We start from the raw sequence: 14634 nt of genomic DNA, 5'->3' as shown, positions 1-14634 counted from the left end.
CCTGACCTGCACAGCTTTGGACACTAAGGGGCAATTTAGCACGGCCAATGCACCCAACCAGCTCGTCTTTCGGAGTCTTTCGGACTGTGGGAGGAAACTGGAGCACCCGGAGGAAACCCACGCAGACACGGGGAGAACGTGCAGACTCCGCACAGACAGTGAACCCAAGGCCGGAATCGAACCCGGGTCCCTGGCGCTGTGAGGCAGCAGTGCTAACCCACTGGGCCACCTGTCTCAGTCGGATTCTATTGTGTGTAAGATGCTTGGCTTTCCGATTACAGGGCTTTACCCATTCTCCTTATCTCGCTTTCTCTCGCGTATCTTCACACCCATTCTGTTTTTTACCCTGATGGGGGCAGGATTTCCGAGCGGATTATCAGCCGTGTTGGTCGCTCTCTCTGTGGCCGATAAGTCCTGGTGTTGGACTCGAACCCAGAGCTTGTGGCCCAGAGGTAGTGGCGCTACCCACTGCGCCACGAGACCTCCCATTATGAGGGGGAACGAGACAGGAAGGTGATTCTTCAGACAGTGACGAAGGGGAATTATCTCCTGGTCAATTCTCACTCTCAGCTAAGGCGCAGGGCGAGAACTTGTCTGGACGCCTCCAACACCAAACTTTCTCAATCTTGGTATATAGATCACCAGCACAATGGGAAACCCACACTCATCCCTCCCAGCGAGATTCCCTTAACTTCTCTCAAAGGAAGCACCAGCTCTGTCCCAAAATCCTGGACCCAGCAAAAAATTCACCTGAATCCCCAGATTCCTTTTATTTCAAAAGGGAAGACACAGAGAGAGAGAGAGGGAGGCAGAGAGAGAGGGAGGGAGGCAGAGAGAGAGGGAGGGTGGCAGAGAGAGAGAGGGAGGCAGAGAGAGAGAGGGAGGCAGAGAGAGAGAGAGGCAGAGAGAGAGAGAGAGGGAGGCAGAGAGAGAGAGAGAGGGAGGCAGAGAGAGAGAGGAGAGCAGAGAGAGAGAGGGAGGCAGAGAGAGAGAGAGGGAGGCAGAGAGAGAGAGAGGGAGGCAGAGAGAGAGAGAGGGAGGCAGAGAGAGAGAGAGGGAGGCAGAGTGAGAGAGGGAGAAAGACAGAGAGAGATAGAGGGAAGCAGAGAGAGAGAGGGAAGCAGAGAGAGAGAGGGAAGCAGAGAGAGAGAGAAAGAGAGAGGGAGGGAGGGAGGTGGGGAGGCGCAGAGGCAGGGAGGGCGGGGGGGACAGAGGCAGGGTGGGCGGGGGGACAGAGAAAGGGTGGGCGGGGGGGACAGAGAAAGGGTGGGCGGGGGGGACAGAGAAAGGGTGGGCGGGGGGGACAGAGAAAGGGTGGGCGGGGGGGACAGAGAAAGGGTGGGCGGGGGGGGGACAGAGAAAGGGTGGGCGGGGGGGGGACAGAGAAAGGGTGGGCGGGGGGGGACAGAGAAAGGGTGGGCGGGGGAGACAGAGAAAGGGTGGGCGGGGGGAGACAGAGAAAGGGTGGGCGGGGGGGACAGAGAAAGGGTGGGCGGGGGGGACAGAGAAAGGGTGGGCGGGGGGGGACAGAGAAAGGGTGGGCGGGGGGGGACAGAGAAAGGGTGGGCGGGGGGGACAGAGAAAGGGTGGGCGGGGGGGGGACAGAGAAAGGGTGGGCGGGGGGGGGACAGAGAAAGGGTGGGCGGGGGGGGACAGAGAAAGGGTGGGCGGGGGGGGACAGAGAAAGGGTGGGCGGGGGGGGACAGAGAAAGGGTGGGCGGGGGGGGACAGAGAAAGGGTGGGCGGGGGGGGGACAGAAAAAGGGTGGGCGGGGGGGGACAGAGAAAGGGTGGGCGGGGGGGGACAGAGAAAGGGTGGGCGGGGGGGACAGAGAAAGGGTGGGCGGGGGGGGGACAGAGAAAGGGTGGGCGGGGGGGACAGAGAAAGGGTGGGCGGGGGGGACAGAGAAAGGGTGGGCGGGGGGGGACAGAGAAAGGGTGGGCGGGGGGGGACAGAGAAAGGGTGGGCGGGGGGGACAGAGAAAGGGTGGGCGGGGGGGGGGACAGAGAAAGGGTGGGCGGGGGGGGACAGAGAAAGGGTGGGCGGGGGGGACAGAGAAAGGGTGGGCGGGGGGGGGACAGAGAAAGGGTGGGCGGGGAGGGGACAGAGAAAGGGTGGGCGGGGGGGGGACAGAGAAAGGGTGGGCGGGGGGGGGCAGAGAAAGGGTGGGCGGGGGGGGACAGAGAAAGGGTGGGCGGGAGGGGACAGAGAAAGGGTGGGCGGGGGGGGACAGAGAAAGGGTGGGCGGGGGGGGACAGAGAAAGGGTGGGCGGGGGGGGACAGAGAAAGGGTGGGCGGGGGGGGACAGAGAAAGGGTGGGCGAGGGGGGACAGAGAAAGGGTGGGCGAGGGGGGAGAAAGGGTGGGCGAGGGGGGACAGAGAAAGGGTGGGCGGGGGGGCAGAGAGAGAGAGAGATGGAGAGGGGCAACAAGGGAGAAAGAGAAAGACAGGTAACGAGGGAGACAGGTGACACAAGAGAGAGAGAGAGAGAGAGACAGGCGGAGAGAGACTGGTGATGAAAGTGCGTGAGAGAGAAAGAGTGGCAATGAAAGAGAGGAGAGAGATGGAAAGACAGTGGAGTGAGTGGCAAGAGAAAAGAGATAGAGAGCATGAGATAGTAAAAAAAGAGAGGCAGTGAGGGAGAGAGCCAGAGAGTGGAGTGTGAGCAAAGACCAAGGAGGCAGAATGTTCTGGATGAGAACCTAGAGCGATATAAACACAGCTAATGGAGATGAGACAACCGGATCTGAACTCATTCCGTTCCCTCACACCGCCCGGTTCGACAATTCCCCACTCCAGCCCAATGGCTCGGCTCGTCTGAGAGCTCCCCACTGGCTGGTCAAGGTAATCATGTGACCCTGACGGTGGCAGCCAATGGGGCACTCGGACCGTAACTTTACCCAACCCGCTCTGTGCCAAAGGCCAATCTGTCTCCAGCTGGTCCCCAGAGTGGCTGTGGTAGCAGGAGTGGAGGGGCAGAGTGGCTTGGGTCTCAGACTTCACTCGCTGGGGTTGGGGGGGGGGGTGCTCAAGCCTCTTCTCTGCCCTGACTGTGGGTGCACTGCAGGAATCGCACCCGAGAGAGGAGGGGCGGGGGGGGGGGGCGGGGGGCAACTGGCTACCACCCTTGTCCCCAACATCTCCGCACATTCCTTTTTTCCCCGCACCCTCTCTCAACAACCCCCAACCCCCCCACGACCTCCCCTACTCCTCTCCCACCCCCCCGGACACCTCTCCCCCTGCCCATACATCCCCCCATGCCTGACACCCCCCCCACTGTCACAGACCCCCTCCTTATCTGACACCCCTCCCACTACCCACACATCCCCCTACACCCTTCCCCCTGCCAACACCCCCAACGTCCTGCACCCTTCCCCCTGCCAACACATACCACCCTCATACCCTACACCCCTCCCCCTGCCCCCCACCCCCGACTTTCCCCACCCCTCTCCCCCGCCCCGCCTGTCCACACTCTCAACTCCCGGAGGTGGGAGGGCAGAAATCGGGAACTAAAAAAACCCAATCGGCCAAAGAGCTGATGGAATGAAACCCGTCTCCCCCACCAGGAAGAGGGGGTTGGGGGGAGGGGGGAAACTGAGTGACCAATGAGGCCCATAAATTGGTGGTGGGGAGGGGGGGGCCCAAAGCAGACAATGAGGCAACAATCCTGTCTTTGGGAAGCGTGGCTTGGGACATGGAGTGCAGTGAATGTGGGATGGCTTCCTCTGTCTGGAGGGGTTAACTTGGGTTGGGGTGACTTGGATTGGGTTGGGTTGACTTGGATTGGGTTGGGTTGACTTGGATTGGGTTGGGTTGACTTGGATTGGGTTGGGTTGACTTGGATTGGGTTGGGTTGACTTGGATTGGGTTGGGTTGACTTGGATTGGGTTGGGTTGACTTGGATTGGGTTGGGTTGACTTGGATTGGGTTGGGTGGACTTGGATTGGGTTGGGTTGACTTGGATTGGGTTGGGTTGGGTTGACTTGGATTGGGTTGGGTTGGGTTGACTTGGATTGGGTTGGGTTGGGTTGACTTGGATTGGGTTGGGTTGGGTTGACTTGGATTGGGTTGGGTTGACTTGGATTGGGTTGGGTTGACTTGGATTGGGTTGGGTTGGGTTGACTTGGATTGGGTTGGGTTGGGTTGACTTGGATTGGGTTGGGTTGGGTTGACTTGGATTGGGTTGGGTTGGGTTGACTTGGATTGGGTTGGGTTGGGTTGACTTGGATTGGGTTGGGTTGACTTGGATTGGGTTGGGTTGGGTTGACTTGGATTGGGTTGGGTTGGGTTGACTTGGATTGGGTTGGGTTGGGTTGACTTGGATTGGGTTGACTTGGATTGGGTTGGGTTGACTTGGATTGGGTTGGGTTGACTTGGATTGGGTTGGGTTGGGTTGACTTGGATTGGGTTGGGTTGGGTTGACTTGGATTGGGTTGGGTTGACTTGGATTGGGTTGGGTTGGGTTGACTTGGATTGGGTTGGGTTGACTTGGATTGGGTTGGGTTGACTTGGATTGGGTTGACTTGGATTGGGTTGGGTTGGGTTGACTTGGATTGGGTTGGGTTGACTTGGATTGGGTTGGGTTGACTTGGATTGGGTTGGGTTGGGTTGACTTGGGTTGGGTTGGGTTGACTTGGATTGGGTTGGGTTGACTTGGATTGGGTTGGGTTGACTTGGATTGGGTTGGGTTGACTTGGATTGGGTTGGGTTGACTTGGATTGGGTTGGGTTGACTTGGATTGGGTTGGGTTGACTTGGATTGGGTTGGGTTGACTTGGATTGGGTTGGGTTGACTTGGATTGGGTTGGGTTGACTTGGATTGGGTTGGGTTGACTTGGATTGGGTTGGGTTGACTTGGATTGGGTTGGGTTGACTTGGATTGGGTTGGGTTGACTTGGATTGGGTTGGGTTGACTTGGATTGGGTTGGGTTGACTTGGATTGGGTTGGGTTGACTTGGATTGGGTTGGGTTGACTTGGATTGGGTTGGGTTGACTTGGATTGGGTTGGGTTGACTTGGATTGGGTTGGGTTGACTTGGATTGGGTTGGGTTGACTTGGATTGGGTTGGGTTGACTTGGATTGGGTTGGGTTGACTTGGATTGGGTTGGGTTGACTTGGATTGGGTTGGGTTGACTTGGATTGGGTTGGGTTGACTTGGATTGGGTTGGGTTGACTTGGATTGGGTTGGGTTGACTTGGATTGGGTTGGGTTGACTTGGATTGGGTTGGGTTGACTTGGATTGGGTTGGGTTGACTTGGATTGGGTTGGGTTGACTTGGATTGGGTTGGGTTGACTTGGATTGGGTTGGGTTGACTTGGATTGGGTTGACTTGGATTGGGTTGGGTTGACTTGGGTTGGGTTGGGTTGGGTTGACTTGGATTGGGTTGGGTTGGGTTGACTTGGATTGGGTTGGGTTGACTTGGATTGGGTTGGGTTGACTTGGATTGGGTTGGGTTGACTTGGATTGGGTTGGGTTGACTTGGATTGGGTTGGGTTGACTCGGGTTAGTTGAGGAGGGGGGTCCGGGGGAGGGCGTGGGGAAGTGGGTTGGTGGGCTGAGAGGAGGCGGGAGGGTTTGGATGGCACCGGTGCAGCCAGAGACGTCACGAAAATAAGACCGGAAGAGATGTGGGAGTCGGCCCCGGCACCGCCATTTTTTATAGCTTCAATTCACTGGTGATCTTAGTCACAATGTTCCTGAAGGCTAGAAACGTCCCCGAGGTCCGTTTGAAACGCACACCATTGACAGAGAGGTTCGGCAGCCGACACACCTCAATCTCCCACTGGACAAAGTGTTCGGTGGCCTCGCGGCCGTGGGAACAGGCCAAGAGGAACGCTTCCTGCTTCTGATAGTCACAGCTGTTTAGCGCCAGGACCTTGCAGATGAGGTCGATCATCTCGTCCGGGTCCCGGGAGCTGGTGATTTTTATATTCCAGGTAAGTCGGATCGACCGGGGCTTGGTTTCTTTTTTATTCCAAGGTACATCGCAACTGCAGAGGAGTGCAGAAAACAGAAAAAACCAATCAGTACACATCCCGTTCCTCACCCACCAACCAGAATCGGAATCTCTGCCCAGTCCCCCCATCAAACACTCCCAGGACAGGTACAGCAGGGGGTTAGATACAGAGTAAAGCTCCCTCTGCACTGTCCCCATCAAACACTCCCAGGACAGGTACAGCACGGGGTTAGATACAGAGTAAAGCTCCCTCTACACTGTCCCCATCAAACACTCCCAGGACAGGTACAGCACGGGGTTAGATACAGAGTAAAGCTCCCTCTACACTGTTCCCATCAAACACTCCCAGGACAGGTACAGCACGGGGTTAGATACAGAGTTAAGCTCCCTCTACACTGTCCCCGTCAAACACTCCCAGGACAGGTACAGCACGGGGTTAGATACAGAGTTCAGTTCGCTCACAATGATCCCGTTGCTGGATTCCAAATATTGCAAACAGGAGAGGGTTCTCTGGTGTATCAGGCCAGTCCCACAACTGCGATGGATGGGCTGGTACCCATCACCCACCCCTCTGACCACCCTGAAGCAGCAGGTTCAGAGAACAGCCCTGGGTGTAAGTCGGGTAGTCCCACATCCTTCCCTTGACCCCCACCACCGCCCACCCCCCCCCTCCCCAGGTAGCACCAGTCCAGGGACACATGTTGAGCTTGGGGCTCCCACTCTCCTCAGCCGTGCCAAGTTTGCCACATTTTAGAGAACCCAGTCTCGTTCACCCACCCTTGCGGGCAAGACAGAGACAGCACCCAAAGTACCAGTTCCACATGGCAAACCCTGAACTACCCGCCTTGGGCATTGTACCCCAGTGACCTTAGCCGTCACCTCCCTCATGGCCAGTTGTGGCTAACTGAGGGTCGAACACCCCCACACCTCCCCAGGAAACGGGTGTAGTCCAAAAGCAGCTGGAGGATGGGAGTAACTTGCACCTCCATTTCCCTTCCACCATGACCCATCATAGGTTTGAACCCAGCTCCCAGGAGTGAAGGGACAGTGCTTAACCCTAACTCAAACCCACTGCCCAATATCCAGACAGCGCTCCCCAAAGATACCCCACTGGCTCAAGATGCCAAAATGAACAATATTTTCTCCCCCCCCCTCCCCAACACCCCCATCCCTCCCCGAGGTGTAGAACTGAGAGAGTGCAGCACTACTGGGGGGGAGGGGGGGGCATTACCCTTTGCCTAAACTAAGGATGTGGATGTAAAAGAGCCTTAGGGGTCCCCCATTTCTTTGGGGTGCAGGCGGAGGAGAGGGGAAACGTTCTCCCTCCCCTTCCGTGACTGGGGGCCCAATATGAATTTTTGGTGCAACACAACCCACGTGACATTGAGCTCCCAGTTTGTGGGAGCTTGCTGTGCACAAATTGGCTGCCGCCTTGCCAGGGCTGCCACACACCCCGCGGGTGCGCTCCCTTAGACCGTGAAGGACTTTGGGGGCAATCTTGAGGTCGTGAAAAGACTTCCTTTCCTCCAGAGCGCACCCAACCCCCCCCCCCCGCCATCTCCAACCCTTTCCTCACATAGCGCCCTCCACCCACTCACGCACACACGTCGAGACGCACCTTCTTCTCCGGTCCACTCACCTTGTGACCTCAGATCTCCAACTTCTCTCAGGTTCGTCTGTGACCCTCAACAAAAGAGGAGACACACCGGAAATTAGTAACCACGACAACCGCGAGGTGGGGGGGGGGGGGGGGCGGGGGAAAGGAAGAGAAACACAACCATCCAATCACAGACACCAAGTCACGGGTCGACAAGCATAAACGGAAGGCCTGGCGAAGTGTTTAACGCCTCCAACACTGGCCCTTCGGCCCAACTGGTCCACGCGGAGGCGAGGTCATCGTCAGCTCCAACCCATCAACGTACCCTGTTCCTCTCGCCCTCCCCCCACCCACCCCGTCCCCCGTGTTTACCCAGCTGCCCCTCAAACGTGTATGTGCCACTCCCAGAATGGCCACTGAACCTATCGACAACAGATGTCATCAACCTCAGATAGGCCACTGAGGCAGCACCATCGGGTAGAATCCCTGCAGGGCAGAAGGAAGCCATCGGCCAATCCACCTAACCTGCACATCTTTGGACACTAAGGGGCAATTTAGCGTGGCCAATCCACCTAACCTGCACATCTTTGGACACTAAGGGGCAATTTAGCGTGGCCAATCCACCGAACCTACACATCTTTGGACACTAAGGGGCAAGTTAGCATGGCCAATCCACCTAACCTACACATCTTTGGGCACTAAGGGGCAATTTAGCATGGCCAATCCACCTAACCTACACATCTTTGGACACTAAGGGGCAATTTAACATGACCAATCCACCTAACCTGCACATCTTTGGACACTAAGGGGCAATTTAGCACGGCCAATCCACCTAACCTGCACATCTTTGGACACCAAGGGGCAATTTAGCATGGCCAATCCACCTAACCTACACATCTTTGGGCACTAAGGGGCAATTTAGCGTGGCCAATCCACCTAACCTGCACATCTTTGGACACTAAGGGGCAATTTAGCGTGGCCAATCCACCTAACCTACACATCTTTGGACACTAAGGGGCAAGTTAGCATGGCCAATCCACCTAACCTACGCATCTTTGGACACTAAGGGGCAATTTAACATGACCAATCCACCTAACCTGCACATCTTTGGACACTAAGGGGCAATTTAGCACGGCCAATCCACCTAACCTGCACATCTCTGGACACTAAGGGGCAATTTAGCATGGCCAATCCATCTAACCTACACATCTTTGGAGGCTAAGGGGTAATTTAGCATTCCATCTGCCCTCTCGGGAGGATTTGAAAGATTCCACATCCGTTATCTCGAGGGGAAACAGCACTCCCTGGAATCCTGTCCAATGTTTGGGCCTCTTGCAACGTACTAAAGGTCAGGATCTTATTGCTGCCTGTGGGATCTTGCTCTGCGCAAATTGGCTGTCACATTTCCTGCGTTACTGCTTCAGAAACATTACTTTATTAGTCGAGATATATGTCGGGACATCCCAATAGTCCCTTACCTTTATTCCCCACTGATCAGAATCCTCCCCCCCACCAACAGTGTCTCCGATCCCCCCCTCCCCGACCCCCAATTCATGACGTCTCCCTGAGACGTCAGCTCCAACCCAAAGGTTTCTCTGCCTCCTTCCTGAGAGATACCAGCTGCTCTCTCACACCTGACCAGCAGCGGGCATCAACCAGTCTGTCAGCCATCAGCAGTTCTTTCAACTGAGCTGACCCTCGCTCCCGCTCACTGTCTCGGGGGCTGCCGGGGGGACGGTGGTCCCGGTTGGCACCCACCTAAGATGGGCAGTGAGTGCCCAGCAGGGTCTCTGTCCGAGTGCCCACCCCTCTACTCCCTCCCAGATACGTCATGCCCACCACTGCCCAGTACCGTGAACATGCAGCCCAGCCCAAACAGGGCAACCATCCAGACAAGCCACAAGCCACTGACCTGAAACCTCAACTCTCTCCACGTCTCCCCCTCCCTCCATATCTCTCCCCCTGCCTCTTTCCCTGTCTCTCCCTCTCACCCAGTCTCTCTCTCTCTCTGCCCCTCCCTCCCCCTCCGTCTCTCCCTCCGTCTCTCCCTCCCCCTTCGCCCTCTGTCTCTCCCTCCCTCGCCCTCCGCCTTGCCGCGCCTGCAGGATTTTGTTTGTGTTGGGAGGGCTCGCGCCATTGGCTGCTGCCCCGCCTCGTGACTTGTAAAAAAAAAAGCCACGATGGGTTGGTCACTTACCTGATGGCTGTCTGTGGGATCTTGCTGTGCGTAAGATGGCGGTCGTGTTTCCTACACTACAGCAAGTGATCCCACGCTGAGAGAGAGTAACTCATCAACGGGAAAATGCTTTTGGTGGGGGAGTGGTGGTGGCGTCCTGACCGAGATCAGGAAAGATTTCTGTCTCCAATTATCCCGTGGTTCCCTGAATGTTACCTCACCACCAGGCCTGGAGGCAAATCCCTCACCGTGAATGTGGTACATGCAAAGTAGTTCCTCCCAGTCTCTCGGATCAGTGTATTCGGGTGGTCAGGCAGCGTGTACACTTGAACGAGGGCAGGAGCCTTGATCTCTGCCCGATTGGGTGGTCTAAAGTGAGCAGGGGCACAGCCCTGAACTGGTGTGGTGGCCTTGCATTGGTGGACAACTAATTTTTTTTATTAGTTCGCAGGACATGGGTGTCAGTGGCTGGGCCAGGCATTGCCCATCCTTACTTGCCCTCGAGTGTCTCGCTTGGCCATTTCAGAGGGCAATTGAGAGTCAACCACATTGCTGTGACTCTGGACTCGCATGCAGTCGTGATGTGGAGATGCCGGCGTTGGACTGGGGTAAACACAGTAAGAAGTTTAACAACACCAGGTTAAAGTCCAACAGGTTTATTTGGTAGCAAAAGCCACACAAAGCCGAAAGCTTGTGTGGCTTTTGCTACCAAATAAACCTGTTGGACTTTAACCTGGTGTTGTTAAACTTCTTACTCGCATGTAGGCCAGACCGGGTAAGGACGGCAGATTTCCTTCCCTAAAGGGAACCAGATGGGTTTTTCCAGCAATGGTTTCATGGTCATCAGTAGATTCCTAATTCCAGATATTATTTTGTTGAATTCAAATTCCACCATCTGCCGTGGCGGGATTCGAACCCGGGAGCCCCAGAACATTAGCTCAGTTTCTGGATTAATGGTCTAGCGATAATACCATCGCCCCCCCCTAATAATCCAGAGATTGCGGGTTCAAATCTCCGTTCTGTCGGTTTAGGAATTTCAATGTGTGTTCTCGGCCGCCTCACTTGATTGGCACCCCAACCACAATCTCAAACACCCACTCCCTCCCCCTCCGACGCTCAGTGTACCGTCTACAAGATGCACTGCAGCAACTCACCAAGGCTCCTTCAACCTTCCAAACTCAAGACCTCTATCATCTCGGACAGGGGCAGCAGATACTTGGGGAACACCACCACCTGCAAGTTCCCCTCCGAGCCACTCACCATCCTGACTTGGAAATATATCGGCCGTTCCTTCATTCTTACTGGGTCAAAATCCTGGAATTCCCTCCCTAACAGCGCCGTGGGTGTACTTGCACCACAGGGACTGCAGCGGGCTCAAGATGGCGGCTCACCCACCACCTTCTCAAGGGGCAGCTCGGGATGGACAATAAATCTGGGCCCGGCCAGCGTCTTGAGGACGGATAAAATAAACCTGGGTCTGAATTTTCAGAATGGGGTGCAGTTGGCCCCCGCCAAGCCCGAGGGTTGATGGGAAACACATTGCGGCCAACTCAGGCACACCGGCGGCCATTTTTACACCCAATCACGCCCTGATCGACAGCGGGCGGGGAGTTACGTCCACCCTTGCTCGGAATTCCCGCCTTGGAGAGCTGTCAACCAATCAGACTGACCGACAGGTCTCCTGTCACTCCCCCTCCCGGCACAGCGCTGCGGTGGCCAGGAGAGGTACTGCAGGGCCGTGGTCTGCGCCTCAGTCCCGCTGGGTGGGGCTGGGAGGGTGAATTTGCTTTTTCCGATTGGCCTAAAAATTGAGGCCTGGCAGGAACAGGCCCCGAGGTGGCTACTCAAAGGCCTCAAGAACGAACATGGGTGGGCTTCCCATCCAAGACCCTGTCCGCTCCACCGGAAACTCGTGTCTGGGTCGGGGCAAGGGGGCGAGACGGGGGGTGAAGGGAATTCCCCTCCTTGCAATCTTGCACTCCCGCCTCCCCCCCCCCCCCCCCCCCACCCACCACCTCCCCTCGCCTTGAAATCCGTAACATTCCGACACCCGGGAATAAAAAGGTTTTTGTGAGCAATCACTGTTTACATTCTCGGCGTAATTCCCCGCGGCGCACAGCTCGCGTTTCTCACAGAGTTCAGTTCCGGTTGGTACACAGGAGTGAGAGGAAGGTGTCGATCAGTCGCTCTCACGCGAGCAAGTACAAACCCTGCCTCGGGGCCTGTCGAGTGGCGGGAGATGCAGGAAGGACAGAAAAGCAGGAAGAGAAGGCGAACAGCGGCATCTGGAAGTCGGCGGGAGGGAGAAGGGGGGGCACAGAGAAAAGTGACCCCCGTCTGCTCCTCCTAACACCCGCCCCCCCCCCCCCGACTCCCCAAGATCAGAATTACCCGGCTTAGACCTCATAACTCTCCAACTCTCATTCTTCAGTGGGACTGCCGACCCTCCCCCTAAGTATCTCCAGGAACAAAAGATTATCTCCCACCCCCTCTTCTCCCCCCCCCCACCCCCCCCAAAGTCAGGAATTTGGGACACCTCCAAAATTTGTGGCCTACGATCCTTCCATTTCGCGGCAGCCTTTGTGCCAATTATTCAGGGGAGGGGTGAGTGAGCCAGTGGAAGCTCTTCCCTCGTCATGGGCACAGAGTTGGCATCTAGCTCCTCCCAGGGTAGGCACACAACAGCTGTTCTTCAAAGCATGGTCTGGGCCCAACGTCTTCAGCTTTTCTCTCTCCCACGGCTCCCTCCCCATCCCCCTTCCGACCTGCCTGCTACCCCTTCAGAGGGTGGTGGGAATCTGGAACACAGTGTCCGAAAGGGTGGTAGAGGCGGGAATCCTCCCAACATTTAGACGTCCACTTGGAAAGCCGTAGCGTACAAGGTTACGGGGCCGAGTGCTGGAAAATTGGGATTAGAATGGATGGGGCTATATTGGACCTAGTACTGGGGAATGAGCCCGGTCAGGTCTTCAAAGTTTCGGTAGGGGAACATGTGGCAAATAGTGACCACAATTCTGTTAGCTTTAGGATAGTGATGGAAAAGGATGAGTGGTGTCCCAAGGGTAAGGTGTTGGATTGGGGGAAGGCTAACTTTAGTGGGATTAGGCAGAAATTGGCAGTTGTTGATTGGGAGAGGCTGTTTGAGGGTAAATCCACATCTGGCATGTGGGAGTCTTTTAAGGAACAGTTGTTAGGGCTGCAGGACAGGCATGTGCCTGTAAAAAAGAAGGATAGGAAGGGTAGGATTTGAGAACCGTGGATAACCAGGGAAATTGAGGGATTGGTCAAAAAGAAAAGAGAGGCGTACGTTAGGTCCAGGCAGCTAAAAACGGAGGGAGCTCTGGAGGAGTACAAAGAAAGTAGGAAAGAACTCAAACGGGGAATTAGAAGAGCAAAAAGGGGTCACGAAATGTCCTTGGCAAACAGGATTAAGGAGAATCCCAAGGCATTTTATTCATACGTTAGGAACGAAAGGGTTGTCAGGGAAAAAAATCGGACCTCTCAGGGACAAAAGTGGGGAACTATGCTGAGAGCCCAAAGTAGTAGGGGAGATCCTAAATGAATACTTTGCGTCGGTATTCACAAAGGAGAGGGATGTGTTAGAGGTGTATAAAATTATGAAAGGCATAGATAGGGTGAACGGTGGGAAGCTTTTTCCCAGGTCGGTGGTGACCTTCACGATGGGTCATAGGTTCAAGGTGAGGGGGGGGGGGGCGTTTAACACGGATATCAGAAGGACGTATTTTACACAGAGGGTGGTGGGGGCCTGGAATGCGCTGCCGGGCAAGGTGGTGGAGACGGACACACTGGGAACGTTTAAGACTTATCTAGATAGCCACATGAACGGAGTGGGAATGGAGGGATACAAAAGAATGGTCTAGTTTGGACCAGGGAGCGGCGCGGGCTTGGAGGGCCGAAGGGCCTGTTCCTGTGCTGTATTGTTCGTTGGGTGCTTGATGGTCACCGCAGACACGATGGGCTGAAGGGCCTCTTTCTGCGTTGTAAACTCTTTGGCCAGACTTTTCCCGTCACGGGAATCGGAGCGGTCGGGGGGGGGGTGGTGGGGGCATGGGATTATCTGTTGACCTCGGGTGTGACTTTACGGTTTCGGGACGAGCGCGGCCATAAAATCCCGCCGCTATGAGTCACGTTTTCAGGGAGACACTTTGTGCTTTGGGGTGAAGTCTGGTCATTCCACACTTGTTTTGCCCTCTCCCCGTCCCCACTGAGGAGCTCCATAGAGCAACCAAGAGGCAACATCTGACCATTCACCCGGGATTTGGACCACCTCCCCCCCCCCCCCAATCCCCTCCCCTGGCAGTGAGAGATGCTAACTCGCCACAGCCTCTGATAATCCACCCCCGCCGTTCCCCCCACCCCGCTGTGTTGCCTTCAGCCACCTACCGCTGTGGTTCCTCCACACTCGCTGGTGTCTTCCCCCCTCCCCCACTGGCTCCTCCGGTGGTCACTCCATGCTCTGCATGATGGTGAACCGTTCCCCACCACCTCCTCCAGTCTTGCCACTGAACGAAAGGTTGACGTGAGAAAGACTTACTAACAATCTTGGGTCCCTGTGGGAGGGGGTTCCCGGGCACACTTTTGTTGGCAGCCTGCCGTTTTGATGGGTCAATAGTGACCCTAAGAAAAGGAAAGACAAGAAGCAAGGTTAGACAGCAGAAAGTTGAAGCAACCAGACAGAGAAATTTTTCTTTTAAAAAAAAAAGTGGAAGACGACTTACTTGTCAAGACTTTGCTTCACGTCAGAGACTTAAATATCGACTGATTCTCAGTACATTGAAACTTTAACTGAAATACTTACAATATCCCTTCATCTCACAGAATCTTACAGCACAGAAGGAGACCATTCGGCCCATCACAACTGTGCTAGCTCTTGTTCCCCATTCA

General features: G+C 55.7%; 1 protein-coding gene across 1 annotated transcript in view; it reads right to left on the bottom strand.

Annotated features, from left to right (window-relative positions):
• Positions 1 to 5259: 5259 nt before the first annotated feature.
• LOC144511107 (MAP/microtubule affinity-regulating kinase 4-like) overlaps positions 5260 to 14634 on the bottom strand; it is a 47572-nt gene continuing 38197 nt past the window's right edge. The window contains exons 5-7 of the mRNA XM_078241083.1: positions 14285 to 14367; positions 7596 to 7632; positions 5260 to 5990 (exon numbers count right to left, since the gene is read on the bottom strand). Coding sequence (XP_078097209.1) covers positions 5657 to 5990; positions 7596 to 7632; positions 14285 to 14367 — 454 coding nt within the window. The 3' untranslated portion in view covers positions 5260 to 5656. The remainder of the gene's footprint in view (positions 5991 to 7595; positions 7633 to 14284; positions 14368 to 14634) is intronic.

The sequence above is a fragment of the Mustelus asterias genome, chromosome 24 (genome assembly GCF_964213995.1).
Source record: "Mustelus asterias chromosome 24, sMusAst1.hap1.1, whole genome shotgun sequence".
NCBI lineage: Eukaryota > Metazoa > Chordata > Chondrichthyes > Carcharhiniformes > Triakidae > Mustelus > Mustelus asterias.
The sequence above is the reverse complement of the archived record's forward strand: the minus strand, read 5'-3'. Positions and strand labels throughout refer to the sequence as shown.